Consider the following 18,902-nt stretch of genomic DNA (forward strand, 5'->3'; position numbering starts at 1 on the left):
TGCTACTGCCAAGAATTCACACTATCATTATAAGGGATGAGTAGATTGGATTTCCAATGCCAGAAGCTATGAAATGGGCATGAACCTGTTTTGAGCACAATTTCTGAGATAAAAGTGTGTCACTATCATTAATATTAAATGCTGGTGGATATGCAATGCTCAGCTGCAGGGAGAAATATCTGGTATTGCATCCAGAAAATAAAAAAGGCCAGTTACTATAAAAGAAATCACAAAGAACCTCACCAAGCAAGCTCAAACTTTTCAAAGAAGCCACAGAAAAATTTATGTGGTATCAAATTAAAATACTGAAAAAATTGTTGGTTAATATATGGAAGTTTTTCCAGGCTAACACCACCTTTTTGGACTACTGGTACCCATGTTGCATTTTTGAGCCTTTTAGTTACTAAGTACATGGAGTATTAACTTTTAGAGATGACAAATATAGTTAAAGCCCTATGTTATCAGTTTTTAGGGTGGAGCAAAGCATTTGACTGCAGTTGATAAGAAACACTGCCAGTTTAACCTTGCTAATGAATGGTGTAAAAATGTATGTGCAAAGAAGGTCATCATTAGTATACAGACCTTTACACGGGGTTATCAATAAGATTTGTCATGCCATTTTATACATTTCAACTACATTAGTCCCCCCTTGCTAGACAAAGTAACTCCTTCCACAAAGGAATGTTTTACATCACTTCTGTTGAACCACTGCTTTTTCCACATTTTATGAAGCCAGCTGATAAAAACACTTTGTGCGTTCATGGACTTCCTTATACAGCTGCTCATGGATCTAATATGTTTTCCCAACGACTTCTTTACTTCTATATACATATTGGAAACCTTGTTCAATCACATAAGACAGTTCTCCAGTTTTCCAAAGGCACAGAAAACAGGTCTTTAAGCACCTAAGTTCATTTCTTAGTTGTGCTCTTTACTTGTCCAGCAAGACCTTTTGCAAAATTAAGTTTTTAGTTGGACTGGAGTTTCTTTGCCACCACTCAAAGAGAAATAGATCCTATTAGCTAGAATTTCATCAGCAAGTTCCATTTTTTGAGCAGTATTTTTTGGTTCATTTGTATTACAAAGATTACATTTTCTCAAAAGTGACACTGAAGGCATTCTCACCCTTCAGAAGACAGGGGACACTGCATCTTATTTACTAATGCAGGTTTCTATAAGCTTATTTGGAATTTCACAGTGTGGAAAATGATATCCTTTACAGTTTCTGATGCAGATTTTTGAGGCATCCAAAATTAAACATGAAAGGAAATAATGTCCTGAATTGTTTCTACTGAAGATTCTGCCATTTGCTGCATAATTGTATAATTCAGAAAATAAAAAGGTGCTCTGTGGAACAATCTGGTCTTTTCAGTCATTCTTCATACCATGTTTCCCACAAATTCCATTCATTTTGAACCGAGTACTGAGCTTTTCAGGTTTTGACTTTTAAGTTAATTAAACACCTCACATACGATCCAGCATTCAGAACAGAAGACCTGAAGCCCAGGAAACAAAAGTCTGAATTTTTATCTACAGTTGTTATTAAGTCTCATCAAATCCTACATGGTCTTGCAGTTGCCTTACTGAAGCCAGCCACCTCCCTCACAAAACAGTCTTCCACAATTAAGCCACGGCTGCATAAACCATTTATTTTTTTGTAATATTTTTAAAGAATTTGTTTTGATATTATAAAAATGTAAATGAACCCTCAGTCCCCTACCCTCAAAAAGCAGCACCAGGTATAGTCTTGTTGAGGGGGTATACTGTTGTCAAAAGTTCCTAAGAAAGTCCATGAAAGAAAATCCTGATGGCTTTGGGATGACAGCAACTGGTATATTTGTATCTTGCAGCCACTGCAGATCCCAAGAGAGTGCTGTTATGTCAGCAGGCTGTGTATCTCTTATCTGTTGGTGACTCCTTCACACCAGCTCCAGAACCTTAGAAAGAGAAGCAGGTTTAGTTGCAAAGCACAAATAGTACCGAACAGTAAATATGACACACGACACACACAAAATTCCTACAATATTTAAAGAAGCCTAGGTAGTGAGAAGCAGGGAGGGTGAGGGGTTTTTTATGTTGCGAAACACTTAAGCAAAGTAATTTTTATTCCTATCAGGGAACTCTTTTGGAAGGTATGGAATAAAAAATGTCTCGCAACTGTAATTCAGGCCCTAATCTTGGTATTCAATCACTGGAGAAATTTCTTTACTTGCAATACAAGCTGCAATAAAACTGTTAAGAATTTTTGTCACCTTTGTGATTGTAAACACCATCAGCGCATGACCCTCCAGATTCTGGAAATGATTTATAATTACCGTTACTATATTTTAGCACACCTTTATTACCCGGTGAGCTTATGTTTTAATTTATAGGTGTGTAACATTTGCTAGACACAAATATAATATATACTGTAACAGGTAGTAAAGCACTTGTCAAACTTAAACCACAATGCTAAGTCTTGCACCCTTGTCCTTTTCTGCTACATCTTTTGCTATTCCAGAATCAGGATTCCATTTAGTTCTCCTATCTTTATCTGCTGTTGTATTAATACCTACAACATTTTATGAACCTAGCCATTAAAGATGCTTAGTGCATTCATGGATTTTAAATAGCTGCTCATGTTTCTAATATGCTTGCCCAATGATTACTTTACTACCATGCACATATTGGAAACCTTGCTCAATCATGAGATAACTTCCTAGTTCCTTCAAAGGTACAGAAAACAGGTTTCTAGGTACTGATATTTGTTTCCTATCGGTGCCCGTTTCCTGTCCAGTAAGACCTTTTATTAATGGATTAATATTCAGCTGCTGTGGTAAGTGTTGTTTTGAAAACTGGCCAAGGCAGCTACAAAACACAAGTTGAAGATTAATGCTGATAAAACAAAAAAAGTTCAGTAATTCATTACATTCTATTCCTTCTTCGATTCCACTCGAACAATTCAAATGTCTTCCTCTGGCACAAACATTGCGAGTCCTGGGTATTATTTTTGATTCGACTTTCATTTGAACCTCAAATCAATAGCTTAACAAAAATAAATAAATTTTTAATTGAAATAATTGAGGATAATTCATTCTTATTTTCATAATTTGCATTTTGCTCTTCTTGTTCAAACTTTCATACTCTCACGGTTGGATTATTGCAATTCCATTTATATTGGACTTCCTCAGAAGCAACTTGCTATACTACAATTACTGCAGAGCACTGCTGTTAAAATGATTTTTCAACTTAGTATGATATAGAGGGGCATAATCAAAAGGGACGCCCAAGTTTTTCTGGGGACATCCTCGGACGGCTCCAGCAAGGGACGGGGAAACCCGTATTATTGAAACAAGATGGGCGTCCATCTTTCGTTTCGATAATATGGTCGGAGACGTCCAAATCAGCAAATTTAGGTCGACCTTAGAGATGGTCGTCCCCAGGACTTGGTCAGTGATAATGGAAAGCGAGGACGTCCATCTCAGAAACGACCAAATCCAAGCCATTTGGTCGTGGGAGGAGCCAGCATTCATAGTGCACTGGTCCCTATGACATGCCAGGACACCAACCGGGCACCCTAGGGGGCACTGCAGTGGACTTCACAAATTGCTCCCAGGTACATAGCTCCCTTACCTTCAGCCAGATGCATTAACTGAACGGAAAAAGCCCTTCCCTTACCGATCTTTTAGCCATTCAGAAAGGAACGGGCACGCATGAAGGAAATCGCATGCAAATGAGCCGCTTGCTGTTAGCTCATTTGCACACGATTTCCTTCCTAAGGAGGGGAAGCCAGTGCAGAGCAACCAAGCATTATTCGTGACTACTCTGCGCATGCCAAAGACGGCTTCATACATGCAGACAAGCTGCATGTATAATAACCGTCTACGACCTTAGAAAAACACAAATCCAGATGAAAATGTCCAAGTGCTCATCAGGGATGTCTTTTTTTTTTTTTTTTTTTTTAAGAGTATGGGTGAAGGACATCCTTCGCTATGCCTCTGTCTCTGCGACAGCAGTTGAGGACGTCCAAAATGTGGATGTTTCTGTGAGAAGGACGTCCATGCCTTTGCTATGCCTCCGACATTCCCTTTATTTATTTGGATTTTGGATCACAAGTAGCAGCAGTGGGATTTGAACCAGCCACTGCTGGATTGCAAGACCAGTGCTCTAACCACTAGGCCACTTCTCCATTCCACTCCTCCCTTGAAATTTGGCCGTCCCTGTGTGTGTGTGTGTGTGTGGGGGGGGGGGGGGGGCAGTTCAGGATGTCCAAAATGTCTGCAAGAAGGACGTCCATGCCTTCGCTATGCCTCCGCTGACACACACATACTTCCCCCCTCCAGGGACCTGCATACTGCTGCGATGGACCTGAGTATGACATTTCAGGCTGGCAAAATAAGCTTTTATAGATTTTTTTTTTTCAGGGTGGGAGGGGGTTAGTCACCACTGGGGGAATCAGGGGAGGTCATCTGGTCAGTTCAGGCACCTTTTTGAGGCTTGGTCGTAAGCAAAAGTGGACCAAGTAAAGTTGCCCAAGTGCTCGTCAGGGACACCCTTCTTTTTTTCCATTATCACTCGAGGACGCCCATCTGTTAGGCACGCCCCAGTCCCGCCTTCGCTACGCTTCCGACATGCCCCCGGGAACTTTGGTCGTCCCCGCGATGGGAAGCAGTTGGGGACGCCCAAAATCTGCTTTCGATTATGCCGATTTGGGCGACCCTGAGAGAAGGACGCCCATCTCCCGATTTGTGTTGAAAGATGGGTGCCCTTCTCTTTCGAAAATAAGCCTGATAGTCACTCTTTTGTTAGCTGATCTAGATTGGTTGCCATTGAAAACAAGGATTATTTATAAGACTTCTTGTTTAGTTTTTAAACCATTTCATGGCCAGATCCCTCTCAGGATGTCTTTCATTGGAATTCTTTGCCGACTGAACTGATGAATTATTTTGCTTTGTATTTTTAATTTTTTCTACACCACTTTGGATCTATTTAGGATTTGGCAGTTAATAAGTGCCAGATTTCATTAGATATTCAGTGCCAGTATCTAGATTGCAACCAAAGCTGAATATCTGTATAGAACTGGGGGTGCTACAACTGTTCAGATGGTGGCGATATATCTACAGGGCTAACTAAAGTTAGGACAGCAATTTTTCAAGGATACTTTATCTGGATAGTTATCCAGATAGCAATTTGAATATCAACACTCCACCTTTGTTCTAAACAGTGCCAAGGTGGTCAGCAGCATTATCTATGGCCTACGCTGGCTAAGGCATTTATGCTGATAATGGCTGCTATTATCAAGATAAAATGCCTTTGTACGCTGACCTGTTAATTTTTAATTGGACTAAATGTTTTCTTTTTTTTTGGTTTTAGGAATAATTTATGTGGATGGACATGATTGAAAAATCACATGTTAAATGAAGATTCACCCTGAGCTCTAACATCTTACAACATTTTAGATTCATATTTTTCCTGTATTGTATTTCACATATCCTCAATATCAGTGCCGCTCAAGTCCGGTCCCGGAGCACCCTCCCCCCCGCCCGCCAACCAGGTCCCCAGGACATCCACAATCAACATGCATGAAAGAGATCTGCACACAATGGAGGCAGTGAATGCAAACCAAGTTCATGCATACCCACCGTGAACATCCTGAAAAGCCGACCGGCAAGAGGCACTCCAGCAACGGACCCGAGAAACAGTACTCTATATTGTTAGTCTTTTTTTTTTTTTAACTTTACATTTTTATTGAATGTTTTATTTTACAACCTTTGAAAACACTTTGAAACATTTGTGTAAACAGTCCATCGGTTATTCACCTCATATAGTTCCATTTCTTTACATCTTTCCACTCTATTGGCTGTCACACTAACTTTTTTTTTTTTAATCACATTAACACATCTTGCTATTTTCACTCCATTCTCTTATTACCATTCCCACCATCCATGTTCCACTCTATACTATTCCCAGCTTTATTTTTGCTCCTTAACTAACACAGGTGGTGAAAACAACTTTACACCCCTATCTACCCCCCTCTCCGTCAGTCCAGTTGTCCTGAGTCAAACCCTCCCCCCCTCCTACCTATCTCCTTTCCCTGGAATGTATCCTCGCCCCCTTATAATCCCTCAATCATTTGTTGAAGTCTTGCCCATCCCCTTTTTCTTCAGAGCTCACCCTCCCTTCTGTATACTGTTAAGAGTTCCATATGCCACAAAAGTCTCACTTTGATCTTCCAATCCTCTAATTTTGAGGGGTCTACTGATTTCCAGCAGCGCACAAGGAGGCACTTAGCCGCTGCCAGTCTCCACCGCATCAATTTACTCTCCTCCCACTCTTCTCGCTCATTATACATTCCTAATAGGCATTGTCGCGGCCCACACACCAAGGATATTCCCATCGTGCGGGCCAGCGCTCTCATCACTGCCTCCCAAAATGGTACAACCCTCCCACATGTCCACCACACATGTAGAAATGTGCCTTTCCGGCTTTTGCATCTCCAACACACATCTGATGCTCCTGTGTTGTGTACATCTTTTTTAGCCTCTCTGGGGTATAGTACCATCTTGTAAGGACCTTGTATGCGTTTTCCTGTATTAACGCACAGACCAAGGCTTTTTGTACTTCCCCACATATATTTTCCCATTCCCTCTCTGTAAATTGGTATTTCAGATCCCTTTCCCAAGCTTCCTGAAATGGGTATTTTTTATCCTCAGCCCCTTGGAGAAATCTGTATATAACTGATATGGGTTTTGGGACTCTCCCCAGTAATATCCACAGATTCTCTAAACTTTCCTTATCCCTGGGATATCCCCTCTTCCACCCCTCTTTATCCGTAAAATGTTTTAATTGCATATATGCAAATCTCTCTGCCTCTGAGAGCCTATATCGGGCACTCACCTCTTCAAAACTCATTATTCCACTCCCATGCAGCACGTCCCTGAATTTCACCACTCCCTTCTGCTCCCATCTTGCAAATGCTGCATTTTCCCTGCCCGCCCCGAACTTGGGTTCCCACCTTATGGATGCCATAGACTATACTCCTTCTGTCCACCCCCACCATTTCCTTATTTCCCCCCACAATTCTAATAAGTGCAATAGATATGGACTCTTATCCCCCTGCTGCCCTTTCCCTATAGAATCCGTCATTCACAGTAGTGATCTCAAGCTTCTTTGTGGCCAGTATGACTGTTCCACCTGTACCGCAGGTTTCTTTATCCCCCTTTCCCAATCTAAGATCATCCTCATTTGACCTCCCCAGTAATACAACTCCAGGTTTGGGACCGCTCTCCCTCCCCTCCCCACTTCACCCATAAAATTCTTTGCGCCAGTCGCGGTTTCTTGTTTCCCCATATAAATTTCATTAAGGAGCTTGGTAGCCTCCTAAGAAATGGCTTCGGTACTGCTACAGGCAGTGCTTGAAATAAAACCAATATGTGCGGGAGCACATTCATTTTAATCACCGCCATTCTCCCACACCAGGAGAGCCATTTATTTTTCCACCTCAACAAATCATTTCTAATCTGCTCCTGCAAATGGCAGTAATTAAGTTGAAATACTCTGTTTAAGTTCCCTGGTATCTGTATCCCCAAATACCTAAGTTTATGTGGCATCCATTTAAATTCATACCTCTCCCTCACCATTGACTCTTCCTCTTTATGCAACGATATAATCTCGCTTTTTTCCGTGTTTATTTTCAACCCTGCATATCTACCATACTCTTCAAAGATCCCTTGAATCACCGAAAGCTTCTCCCCCGGATCCTTCACATACAATAACATATCATCCGCAAATAACGCTATATGGTGTTCTCTCTCCCCTCTCCTCATCCCTTTCAGCCCCGGATGCGCTCGTATCTTTTCTGCTATCGGCTCTATGTATAAGGCAAACAAAAGTGGGGACAGCGGGCACCCTTGTCTTGTCCCCCTACTTATTGGGAAAAAGGCAGAATAACCCCCATTGATATTCAAGCTGGCTCTCGGGCTCCTATATAAAGCTTCAATCCATAAACTAAAGTTTCCTCCCAGCCCCATCCTATCCAGCACCTCCCGCAAAACCCCCCAGTTTACCCTATCAAACGCCTTTTCCGCGTCCATCGATAATAGTGCCATTCCCCCTTCCGTTTTTTGAGCTTCCCATAACAAATGCAGCGTCCTCCTAATATTATCCCCTACTTGTCTCCCTGGGATAAATCCCGCTTGATCCATATGGCTCAGTTTCGGTAACAGTCTATTCAGTCTATTTGCTAACACTTTAGCAATAATTTTAGCATCTACATTTATTAGGGAGATGGGTCTGTAGGACCCGCACCTAGTCTGATCTTTTCCCGGTTTGGGAACCTGGAAGCCTTCCAGGACTCCATTTCCCACCCTCATTAACATAGGGCTTACCAGGCTCTCAAAGTACTTATAAAACCGGGCCGTATACCCATCTAGCCCCGGGGCCTTTCCATTGGGAAGGTTTTTAATAACACTCTGTATTTCTCCTAGTCCTATAGGCTCCCCCATCCTCTTACTCTCCTCTACGCTTAATTTACCCAGGGGGATATGATTTAAGTACCGAGCTATATCCTCCCGCTGTTCCCCTTCCGGTGCTGTGTACAATTCCTTATAGTACTTTAAGAATTCTGCTTCAATGTCCTTATCGGTATACCGCCACCCTCCCTTCTTGTCTCTTATTTTCTGTATCGTTGACTTGCCCCTCCTAGCCCTCAAACATCTGGCCAGCATTGCACTTGATTTGTTAGCAAATTCAAAGTACTGCTGACGCGTGCGCGTTCTCATATATTCAATCTCCTCCATCTGTGCCCGGTCCATCTCCTCCCCTGGTCTTTTTAAGTTCAGCCCATACCCTTGCTGAGGGATTTCTCTGGTGGATCTTTTCTAATTTATTCATTCTCCTTCTCAACAACATCATCGCCTGCCCCCTCTCTCTTTTCTTCCTCGCACCCCATTTGATCAGTACTCCCCTCACCACTGCCTTCATTGCATCCCACAAGGTCCCATCCCTCACTTCCCCTGTATCATTGATTTTCCAATATTCCTGCATAGTGGCCTGCACCTCCTCCCAAAGAGATTCATTCAATTTCCAGCTCGTGTTTCTCTTCCCGTAGCCCCATCCCTGCAAGCTAAGCCATACTGGCGCATGATCAGAAATGTGTATTGATTCTATTTCTGCCTCTGTTATCATCTGTATCCTGTTGCGGTGTACCCACAACCCGTCTATTCTCGTATAGGAGCTAGCTGCATGGAAGTAAAAGGTGTAACCCCACTGCATGCCATGTATCAACCTCCAACTATCCACTAACTCCAACTGTCGCAAGAATCTCTGAAGTGCCTTTCTTCCCGAGCTTGATTGATATCCTCCACCCCCCCGAGTGGTCCAACCGCGCATCTGGGGCTATATTGAGATCCCCGCCCATTATCACCTGTCCCCTTATGAATCCTTGGATCTCGTCCCACAGATTCTGGAAAAACTCCCCATGTCCTGTGTTGGGGGCGTAAATGTTGATCAGAGTTATCTCCCTTCCCTGTATCCTTCCCCTTAAGGCCACACATCTCCCTGTTGTATCTTTAAATTCCTTTTCTATTATTATCCCGCTTGTCTGTCCTATCAATATGGCCACTCCCCTCACCCTCCTCCCCCCTGTAGCTTGGTGCGTCACTACCTCTTTATATCTTTTCCCTCTGAGCAGATAGCCATCCCTGGGTCTTAAGTGGGTCTCCTGTAGCATCACCACCTCCCATCGCAACCTGTTTAGTTCCTTCATTACCCTTGCTCTTTTCCCTGGGTTATTGAGCCCATTGACATTCCAGGATCCTAACCTCATTCCTTTCCCCCATCCCCCTCCTCCCTCCAAAAATACCTCCCCTGTTTCCCTGTCTTTCCCTCCCTTCTAATTCCCTCCCTCCCTCCCCTCCCTTTCTCCGGACTCTTCTTCATCCGACAATTAGAAAGATTGCTCCGTTCTTACCCCCCGGGCCCCCATACCCCCCCACGCCTGTCTCTCCCACCCCCCCTCTCTTTTAACTCAATGGATAAATGTCTCGCCTCCCCTCCCCCCCAAAAAATTCCCCCCCCCCCCGAATCATCTCACCCCCAACCGTTTACCCCAAACATAGATCATATCATACATCTCCAGTCTATCTTCTCTCTTTTTCCCTTAGAGTTTCAGGAGGCGCTTTTGTCAGATTTCTTCCCTCTGTTGGTCGCCATCTGCCATGCCGAATCTGCTCTTGGTTCCTCATTCTCCGGCAGCTGTTTCTCCCACGCTGGTAGTCCCTTACATCCCAGCATTCGCAGCGCCTCCCATGCTTCTGTAGGTGTCCTCACCTTTTGTGACTTTCCCTCAACTGTAAGCCAAAATGCAAAGGGGAAGAGCCAGCGATATCTAATCCCATTGGTTCTCATGTAACTAGTCACTTCTCCCACTGCTCTTCAACGCTGCAGCGTTATTCCTGCCAAGTCCTGGTATATTCCTATTTTGTAATTTTTCCAGTGAATCACCTTCTGTTGCCTTGCCTTTGTCAAAATCCTTTCTTTAATAGGGAAATCCAAAAAACAGGCTATGATATCTCTCGGGGCTGTTCCTCTTTGAGGGCCCGCACTGCGGTGTACTCGTTGCAAACTAATGGTCCTTTGCCCCTGCTTCACCCTCCGGGTTTAAGACGTATTGACACAGTTCCTGGATCACCGCCTCGCAATTGCTGAAAATGTCCAGCTCTGGTATTCCTTTAAACCGCAAATTATTTCGGCGGGACCTATTTTCCAGGTCCTCCACCTGATCTTTTAACTGCTGGATCTCTACTGCTGATTTCTGGGACTCTACATGTTTCCTCCGAGCTTCAGCCTGTACTGTTTCCATCTTCTCCTCTATTTCTTCCACCCGAATCCCCATGTCTTTAATCTCCGTCCTGATCTCTCCGAGTGTTCCCTGGATGTCCTTTCGGTATCCTTCCAGATCTGTCTTCAGCTCCTTGAACCATCCCACCACATCAGCTTTGGTGATTTCTTTAGTATTCTCCCCCGTCTCTCTATGGATGTCATCTTCGGAGTCAGAGGGGATCGTAACCGTTTTGTCTGCGTCCTGTGCAGGTCCTGCCACCTCCTGCTTCGCCTTCCCCGCCTGGTCTGCTCCGTACCTGAATTTATCCAAACTCTTTTTCGGTGGCATTCTGTATGTCTCTTTCAGCCAGGCGTACGTTATTAAAACAGTCTCTGTACTCCTGGTGGCTGTGCTTCTTATCGCCTCTTGCGAGATAGGAACATATATCCACCTCCGGTGTCGCCTGGAATATTGTCCCCTCGGGTAATGGATGCTGATTCAGTTGTTGTGTTTGATGTTCTGTATTCTGCCCACCACACCAGCTCTCTGAAGCTGCTTAATATTCTCCTGTTACCTGCAGTCCAAAGTTAGTATCTGCACTTAAAGCAGTAGCTCAACTTCTTCTTTGACCGGTGTGTGTGTGTGTGTGTGTGTGTATGTGTTGGGGGGGGGGGGGGGGGCTCTTCCCCCGGCAGCTTTAATTCCTCTTTTCACTTCAGTTCTCCTTCTCCCCCAGTGCCCTGTGGGTCAGAACAGCGTTCTCCCCCCCTCTCCTCCTGCTCTCTTGCTCCACAGCTCGATCCCTTCTCCTCCTGTCTTCTGCAGGGTTCCCCTGCTACTGTGGGCTTGCTCCACCACGACGGGGGGGGGGGGGGGGGGGGGGGGGCAGCGTACTTGGGGATCTTGCTCCCTTTCTCTCCGGCCTTCGCTGCTCCTGCCTCCGCTCCTTGTTTCACCCTATGTTAGGGCCACCGCAGAAGCTCACTATTGCTGCTCTCCGCCTACCTCCTTCTCAATGCTCTCTCCCTGTGCGGCTCGTCCCGGCAGCGGCCGCCATCTTGGAGTTCGCCACGATGCGGTCACTCTTTCTGCTCCGTCGGAGCTTTTTAAAGATCGCCACTTGCTGCCTCGCGTTCCCGCTGACTTCCGCCGATGTTCTCTTCGGGAGGTGGTCCTGCTTCCGCGGACCTGGGGGCCTCGGTCGGGGGCCTTACGGAGCTCGGCTCACGGCAGCCATGTTGTTTTTCGGCTCCACCGGAAGTCCTGGACTAAATGTTTTCTTTGGCATTCTCAATGTCAAATACCATCCTGTTACTTGGCTTTGATCAGAAAGTTCCATTTTTCTGAGCAGCATTTCTTTTTTTTTTTTTTTTGGGGGGGGGGGGGGGGGGGGACTGGTATCACAATTATTACAATTTTTCATATTATGGGACAAGGCCAGGTAATTTCACCTGCAATGGCCACCCTTGGAAACAGGGCTTGATGGACCTTCTGTCTGTCTCAATATGGCAACGCTTATGTTCTTATATTTTTATTAAGACATTCTACAGAGCAAAAAAGAGCAACCAAGTATATCATAGTGCCTCTACTTTGCTCCACGATGTGACCATACCTTGAGTATTGCTTGCAATTCTAGTCATTGCATCTCAAAAATGGTATAGTGGAATTAGAAAAGTACCAAGAAGGGTGACCAAAATGATTATGGGGATTGAGTGACTCTCATATGAAGAATTCTCGTAAAAGCATTCAAGGGCATTAAGCTGCCCTTATTGTCTCAAGCTTTTCTGCAACCTGGATCCTCTCCGTATATCTTACTCTTACAGTGCTTTCTGCTATTATGTTACCCACCCTATGATTCCCCTTAACAGACTGCAATACTCCATCCCCTCATCCTTTCATTACCTCTTACATTTTATCTAATGGCTCCTTTCCTCCAATCACCTCTTTTAATCTCTTTTAAAAATTGTAAACTGCTTCAATATCTTTGTACATATTAGCAATATAGCAAATAAAGTTGAACTTGAAAGGCTAAAGAGGTTAGGGCTCTTCAGCTTGGAGAAGAGATGGCTGAGTGGAGATATGACAAGAGATCTACAAACTAATGAGTGGACCGAAGGGGACCTGGCATACAGTTACATAGCAATATATTTAATACATATAGGCAAAAATATTTTTTCACTTAATACATAGTTAAATTCTAGAACTCATTGCCATAGGATATGGTAAAAGCAATTAGTATATAAATATCCATCCATCTATCAAAAGCAATTAGCATAGCAGGGTTAAAAAAGGTTTGGATATATTCCTGGAGTAAAGTCCTGCTTATCCCTGGGCTAAATAGCATGAAGTCTTGCTACTTTTTTGGATTCTACCAGGTATTTGTGACCTGGATTGGCCACTGTTAGAAACGGGACACTGGGCTAGATGGACTTTGTTCTAACCTAGTTGGCAATATTATATTCTTATTGTTAAAGTAGGGACGAACCTGTGCACATTCTTATTATACAGTCACTTCAGGATACACAGAAAAAGGTAATTGTAGCACTCAGTAAACAAAGTAACAAGAGTCTAGACACAAGTTTAGTATACATGTACACAGACTGAAGGAAGGCATTCACTAAGACTAGGGTTGCTCCGGAGCTGAGTCGGCACTTGGCCAGTTAAATGGCAACATTCAACATATATCCAGCCAGGCTAACTGCATAAAAGTAACTTTATGCAGTGCTCCATAGTGCTGAATATTACTATGCGCTAGCAGACTCCACAAACCTGGAAATTCATTATTAGTGCAATGTGAGCAAGTGCAAGGTGATGCATGTGGGGAAAAAAGAACCCAAATTATAGCTACGTCATGCAAGGTTCTACGTTAGGAGTTACGTACCAAGAAAGGGATCTGGGTGTCGTCGCCGATAATACACTGAAACCTTCTGCTCAGTATGCTGCTGCAGCTAAGAAAGCGAATAGAATGTTGGGTATTATTAGGAAAGGTATGGAAAACAGGTGTGAGGGTGTTATAATGCCGTTGTATCGCTCCATGGTGCGACTGCACCTTGAGTATTGTGTTCAATTCTGGTCACCGCATCTCAAGAAAGATATAGCAGAATTGGAAAAGGTACAGCGATGGGTGACTAAAATGATAGCAGGGATAGGACGACTTCCCTATGAAGAAAGACTAAGGAGGCTAGGGCTTTTCAGCTTGGAGAAGAGACGGCTGAGGGGAGACATGATAGAGGTATATAAAATAATGATTGGAATGGAACAGGTGGATGTGAAGTGTCTGTTCACGCTTTCCAAAAATACTAGGACTAGGGGGCATGCGATGAAACTACATTGTAGTAAATTTAAAACAAATCGGAGAAAAATTTTCACCACCCAACGCGTAATTAAACTCTGGAATTTGTTGCCGGAGAACGTGGTGAAGGCGGTTAGCTTGGCAGAGTTTAAAAATGGGTTAGACAGTTTCCTAAAGGACAAGTCCATAAACCACTACTAAATGGACTTGGGAAAAATCCAGAATTCCAGGAATTACATGTATAGAATGTTTGTATGTTTGGGAAGCTTGCCATGTGCCCTTGGCCGCTGTCATGGACAGGATGCTGGGCTTGATGGACTCTTGGTCTTTTCCCAGTGTGGCATTACTTATGTACTTATGACATGGCCCAGCATTGAATATCTGAGGTTAAAGCCAGCAGAAGTCACAAAAACACTGATCGACGCTGGCTGAATATCGGGCCTCAAGCTTTTAATTAAGAACTGTCTAAAAAAAACTGATCCCATTTCTCAAATTTCCACTGCTATCTACTCCACTGATATGGAATACAAAAATCAAGTGCTTTTGATTCAGCTGACAATTCTGATCTTTTGCAACTGGAAGCTCCTGTAGAAGAATGGACTGGGAACATAGTAAATCAGCAGGTTTGTAAACTCTCCATTTCTCGCCAACATGTTGTGGACCCCAGTTCTGAAGCATTCAAAAGCTAGCACAAGGGCCTTAAAGCAAATATAGAGAGCCACAGGAATCAATGTAATTCTGTTAGCACTGATGAAATGTGTTCCCTCCAAGCCCTGATCAACAAATGGGTAGGATGCATTTTGAATTACCTGTAATGTCCTTATCCACTTTTTAGATAAAGCAAAAAGGTTACAACAATAATCCAGCTAAACTATTGATACTGGGTATAGATAGAACTGATACAAAAACCCACTGATCAAACAAAGGGCAAATGAGCTGAAGATGCCTTAAATAAAAATACCTATTACATCTAACTATAGCAATATGATTTTCCATAGTCAGCCTACAATCTAATATCACTCTTAAACGTTATGGCTGGTCCCAGAAATAGCAAACCATTCTTCTATACCAACTGTATTTCAGTCTTATGCGAGTTCTTCTTCAGCCTGTTCAAAGTCATTCACCTCAAGGATTCATTTAAACAATCATTTAACTTTTGCAGCTCTAGGTCAGTAATGACCAGTTCAACATATTAACTAGATCTCATCAGCAAAAGGAATTATTTAACCTCATACTCTGAAATATCTAAAATCACAGTTCTTATAAAGACATTAAAAAGATATGGGGTCGATAGCCACATCTCACTACAGTACTATTTCATTTGACAGCCAAGCCAGTCAATATGGGGGTAATTGAAATAAATTTAACACAATAATGAGTTATCTATGCTAATTTCCATTTATAAGCGCCAAACCCCTCCGAGAAAAACTGCATTGGCTCCCAATTAAAGAATGTCTAGCCTTCAAAATCTGCATCATGGTTCATAAAATTATCTACAGCAAGGCCCCGGAATACATGACAGATCTCATAGACCTACCAACCAGAAATACAATCAGATTAGCAAGAACATACTTAAACTTCCATTAACTGAGCTGTAAAGGACTTAAATACAAATCAACATATGCAGCCAACTTCTCCTACATAAGTACACAACTGTGGAACGCACTACCAAAAGCCGTAAAAACAACTTATGACCACCTAGACTTCCGGAGATCACTAAAAACCAATCTATTCAAAAAGGCATACCCTACGGACCCAACTTAAATGTCAGGATCCTGCTACACAACGAAACCAAAGCTCGGAATGGACATAACATAACTCTTCATCCCTATGTTTCCAAATGTGTCTAACATTTGAACCTTATCTTACGATTCCCAAATGTGTCTATAACACATGAACCTTATCCTACCATACATCACACTGTATTTGTTCCTACCGGACTGGGCGAACGCCTTTACGGTACCATGTAATCCACATTGAGCCTGCAAAGAGGTGGGAAAATGTGGGATACAAATGCAACAAATAAATTAATTAACATTTCATCATCTGATCAGGCAGACGACAGTCTCCTCCTACTGTTATTCTTTTCCCCATCAGAGATGAAGTTTCTATTCATAAAGGTTCCAAAGTGCATTCTGCTTTATGCAGAGCCTTTATCCTACTTAATGCCATCTTTAACATGCAGTTTACCCCTTCACCAACTTGATTCACACTATCATTGTAATATAATTTGTGCCATGGTACTACTACTACTTAACATTTCTAGAGCGCTACTAGGGTTACGCAGTGCTGTACAATTTAACAAAGAGAGACAGTCCCTGCTCAAAGAGCTCACAATCTAATAGACAAGTGAACGGTCGGTCCGATAGGGGCAGTCAAATTGGGGCAGTCTGGATTCACTGAACGGTAAGGGTTAGGTGCCGAACGCAGCATTGAAGAGGTGGGCTTTAAGCAAAGACTTGAAGACGGGCAGGGAGGGGGCTTGGCGTAAGGGCTCAGGAAGGTTGTTCCAAGCATAGGGTGAGGCGAGGCAGAATGAGCGGAGCCTGGAGTTGGCGGTGGTGGAGAAGGGTACTGAGAGGAGGGATTTATCCTGTGAACGGAGGTTACGGGCGGGAACGTAAGGGGAGATGAGGGTAGAAAGATAGTGAGGGGCAGCAGACTGAGTGCATTTGTAAGAAGGAGAAGCTTGAATTGAATGCGGTATCTGATCGGAAGCCAGTGAAGTGACCTGAGGAGAGGGGTGATATGAGTATATCGGCTCTGGCGGAATATGAGACGTGCAGCAGAGTTCTGAACAGACTGAAGGGGGGATAGATGGCTAAGTGGGAGGCCGGTGAGGAGTAAGTTGCAGTAGTCCAGGCGAGAGGTAATGAGAGCATGGACGAGAGTTCGGGTGGTGTGTTCAGAGAGGAAAGGGCGAAATTTGCTGATGTTAAAGAGGAAGAAGCGACAGGTCTTGGCTATCTGCTGGATATGCGCAGAGAAGGAGAAAGAGGAGTCAAAGATGACTCCGAGGTTGCGGGCAGATGAGACAGGGAGGATGAGGGTGTTATCAACTGAGATAGAAAGTGGAGGAAGAGGAGAAGTAGGTTTTGGTGGAAAGACGATAAGCTCGGTCTTGGACATGTTCAGTTTCAGGTGGCGGTTGGACATCCAGGCAGCAATGTCGGATAAGCAGGCCGATACCTTTGCCTGGGTCTCCGTGGTGATGTCTGGTGTGGAGAGATACAGTTGGGTGTCATCAGCATAGAGATGATACTGGAAACCATGAGATGAGATCAGGGAGCCCAGGGAAGAGGTGTAGATTGAGAAGAGAAGGGGTCCAAGGACAGATCTCTGGGGAACACCAACAGATAAGGGGATGGGGGTGGAGGAAGATCCATGAGAGTGAACTTTGAAGGTGCGGTGGGAGAGATAGGAGGAGAACCAGGAGAGGACAGAGCCCTGGAACCAAAATGAGGACAGTGTGGCAAGAAGTCATGATTGACAGTGTCAAAAGCGGCGGATAGATCGAGGAGGATGAGGATGGAGTAGCGGCCTCTGGAATTGGCAAGGAACAGGTCATTACAGACTTTAGAGTGTGCTGTTTCTGTTGAGTGAAGAGGGCGAAAACCGGATTGAAGCGGATCGAGGATGGCATGAGAGGAGAGAAAATCAAGGCAGCGGCTGTGGACTGCGCGCTCAAGTATCTTGGAGAGGAAGGGTAGGAGGGAGATGGGGTGGTAGTTGGAGGGACAGGTAGGGTCTTAGTGATGGTTTTTTGAGGAGTGGCATGACTACGGCATGCTTGAAGGTGTCGGGGACAGTTGCATTGGAGAGAGAGAGGTTGAGGATATGACAGATGGAGGGGGTGATAGTAGGAGAGATGGTGTTAAGTAAGTTGGTGGGGAAGTGATCAGAGGAACAAGTGGTGCATTTTGAGGAGGAAAGAAGGCGGGCGGTTTCCTCCTCGGAGATATCAGGAAAGGAGGAGAAGGAGGTCTGGGTTGGTTGGTTGGTTGAGGGAGAGGGTTGAAGGGTGAAGAGGAGGTGGTGGCTTGGTAGTGAACTCAAGGTTGATCTTTTGCATCTTGTCGCGGAAGTAGTCAGCCAGTGATTGAAAAGAGAGCGGGGGGGGGGGGGGGGGGGGGGGGGGGGGTGGAGCGGAGGGCACTTTGAGGAGGGAGTTAAGGGTGGCGAAGAGACGACGAGGGTTAGAGCTGAGAGAATTAGTCAATTGGGTGTAATAGTCCTGTTTGGCAAGGAATAGTGAGGACTGGAAGGAGGATAGCATGAATTTGTAGTGAAGGAAATCTGAATGGGTGCGAGATTTCCTCCAGAGGCGTTCAGCAGATCGGGCGCAAGAACGAAGGTAACGGATGCAAGGGGTCAGCCAGGCTGGGGATTAGTACACCTTGTGGGACGGGAGGTGGATGGTGCAAGGGTGTCCAGAGCAGAGGAGAGAGTGGCATTGTAAACGGAGACAGCCTCGTCGACAGACTCAGAGGACATGATGGAGAGGAGGAGATTAGAAATACTAGATGATAAGGTGGGAGGGTCAATAGCCTGGAGATTCCTGGAAGTAGTGATTAATGTTGGGCGGGGCTGAGGGGGAGGATGAAGAAGTGTGAAGGTGATCAGGTGATGATCAGAGAGAGGATGAGCTGAGGCGTGGAAATTGGAGGGTGAGCCGGAAGAGGAGAGGACGAGGTCAAGGCAATGGCCATCACGGTGAGTAGGGGTGGTGGAACACAGCTGGAGGTTGAAGGAGGATGTTAGAGTGAGGAACTGAGAAGCGTGAGAGTTGGACGGGTCATCAACGTGTAT

General features: G+C 44.4%; 1 protein-coding gene across 1 annotated transcript in view; it reads right to left on the minus strand.

Annotated features, from left to right (window-relative positions):
* Positions 1-264: 264 nt before the first annotated feature.
* The window catches only part of COP1 (COP1 E3 ubiquitin ligase), a 478,504-nt gene continuing 459,866 nt past the window's right edge, over positions 265-18,902 (minus strand). The window contains exon 20 of the mRNA XM_030205657.1: positions 265-1,937. Coding sequence (XP_030061517.1) covers positions 1,920-1,937 — 18 coding nt within the window. The 3' untranslated portion in view covers positions 265-1,919. The remainder of the gene's footprint in view (positions 1,938-18,902) is intronic.

The sequence above is a fragment of the Microcaecilia unicolor genome, chromosome 6 (assembly GCF_901765095.1).
Source record: "Microcaecilia unicolor chromosome 6, aMicUni1.1, whole genome shotgun sequence".
In the NCBI taxonomy this organism is placed as follows: Eukaryota; Metazoa; Chordata; class Amphibia; order Gymnophiona; family Siphonopidae; genus Microcaecilia; species Microcaecilia unicolor.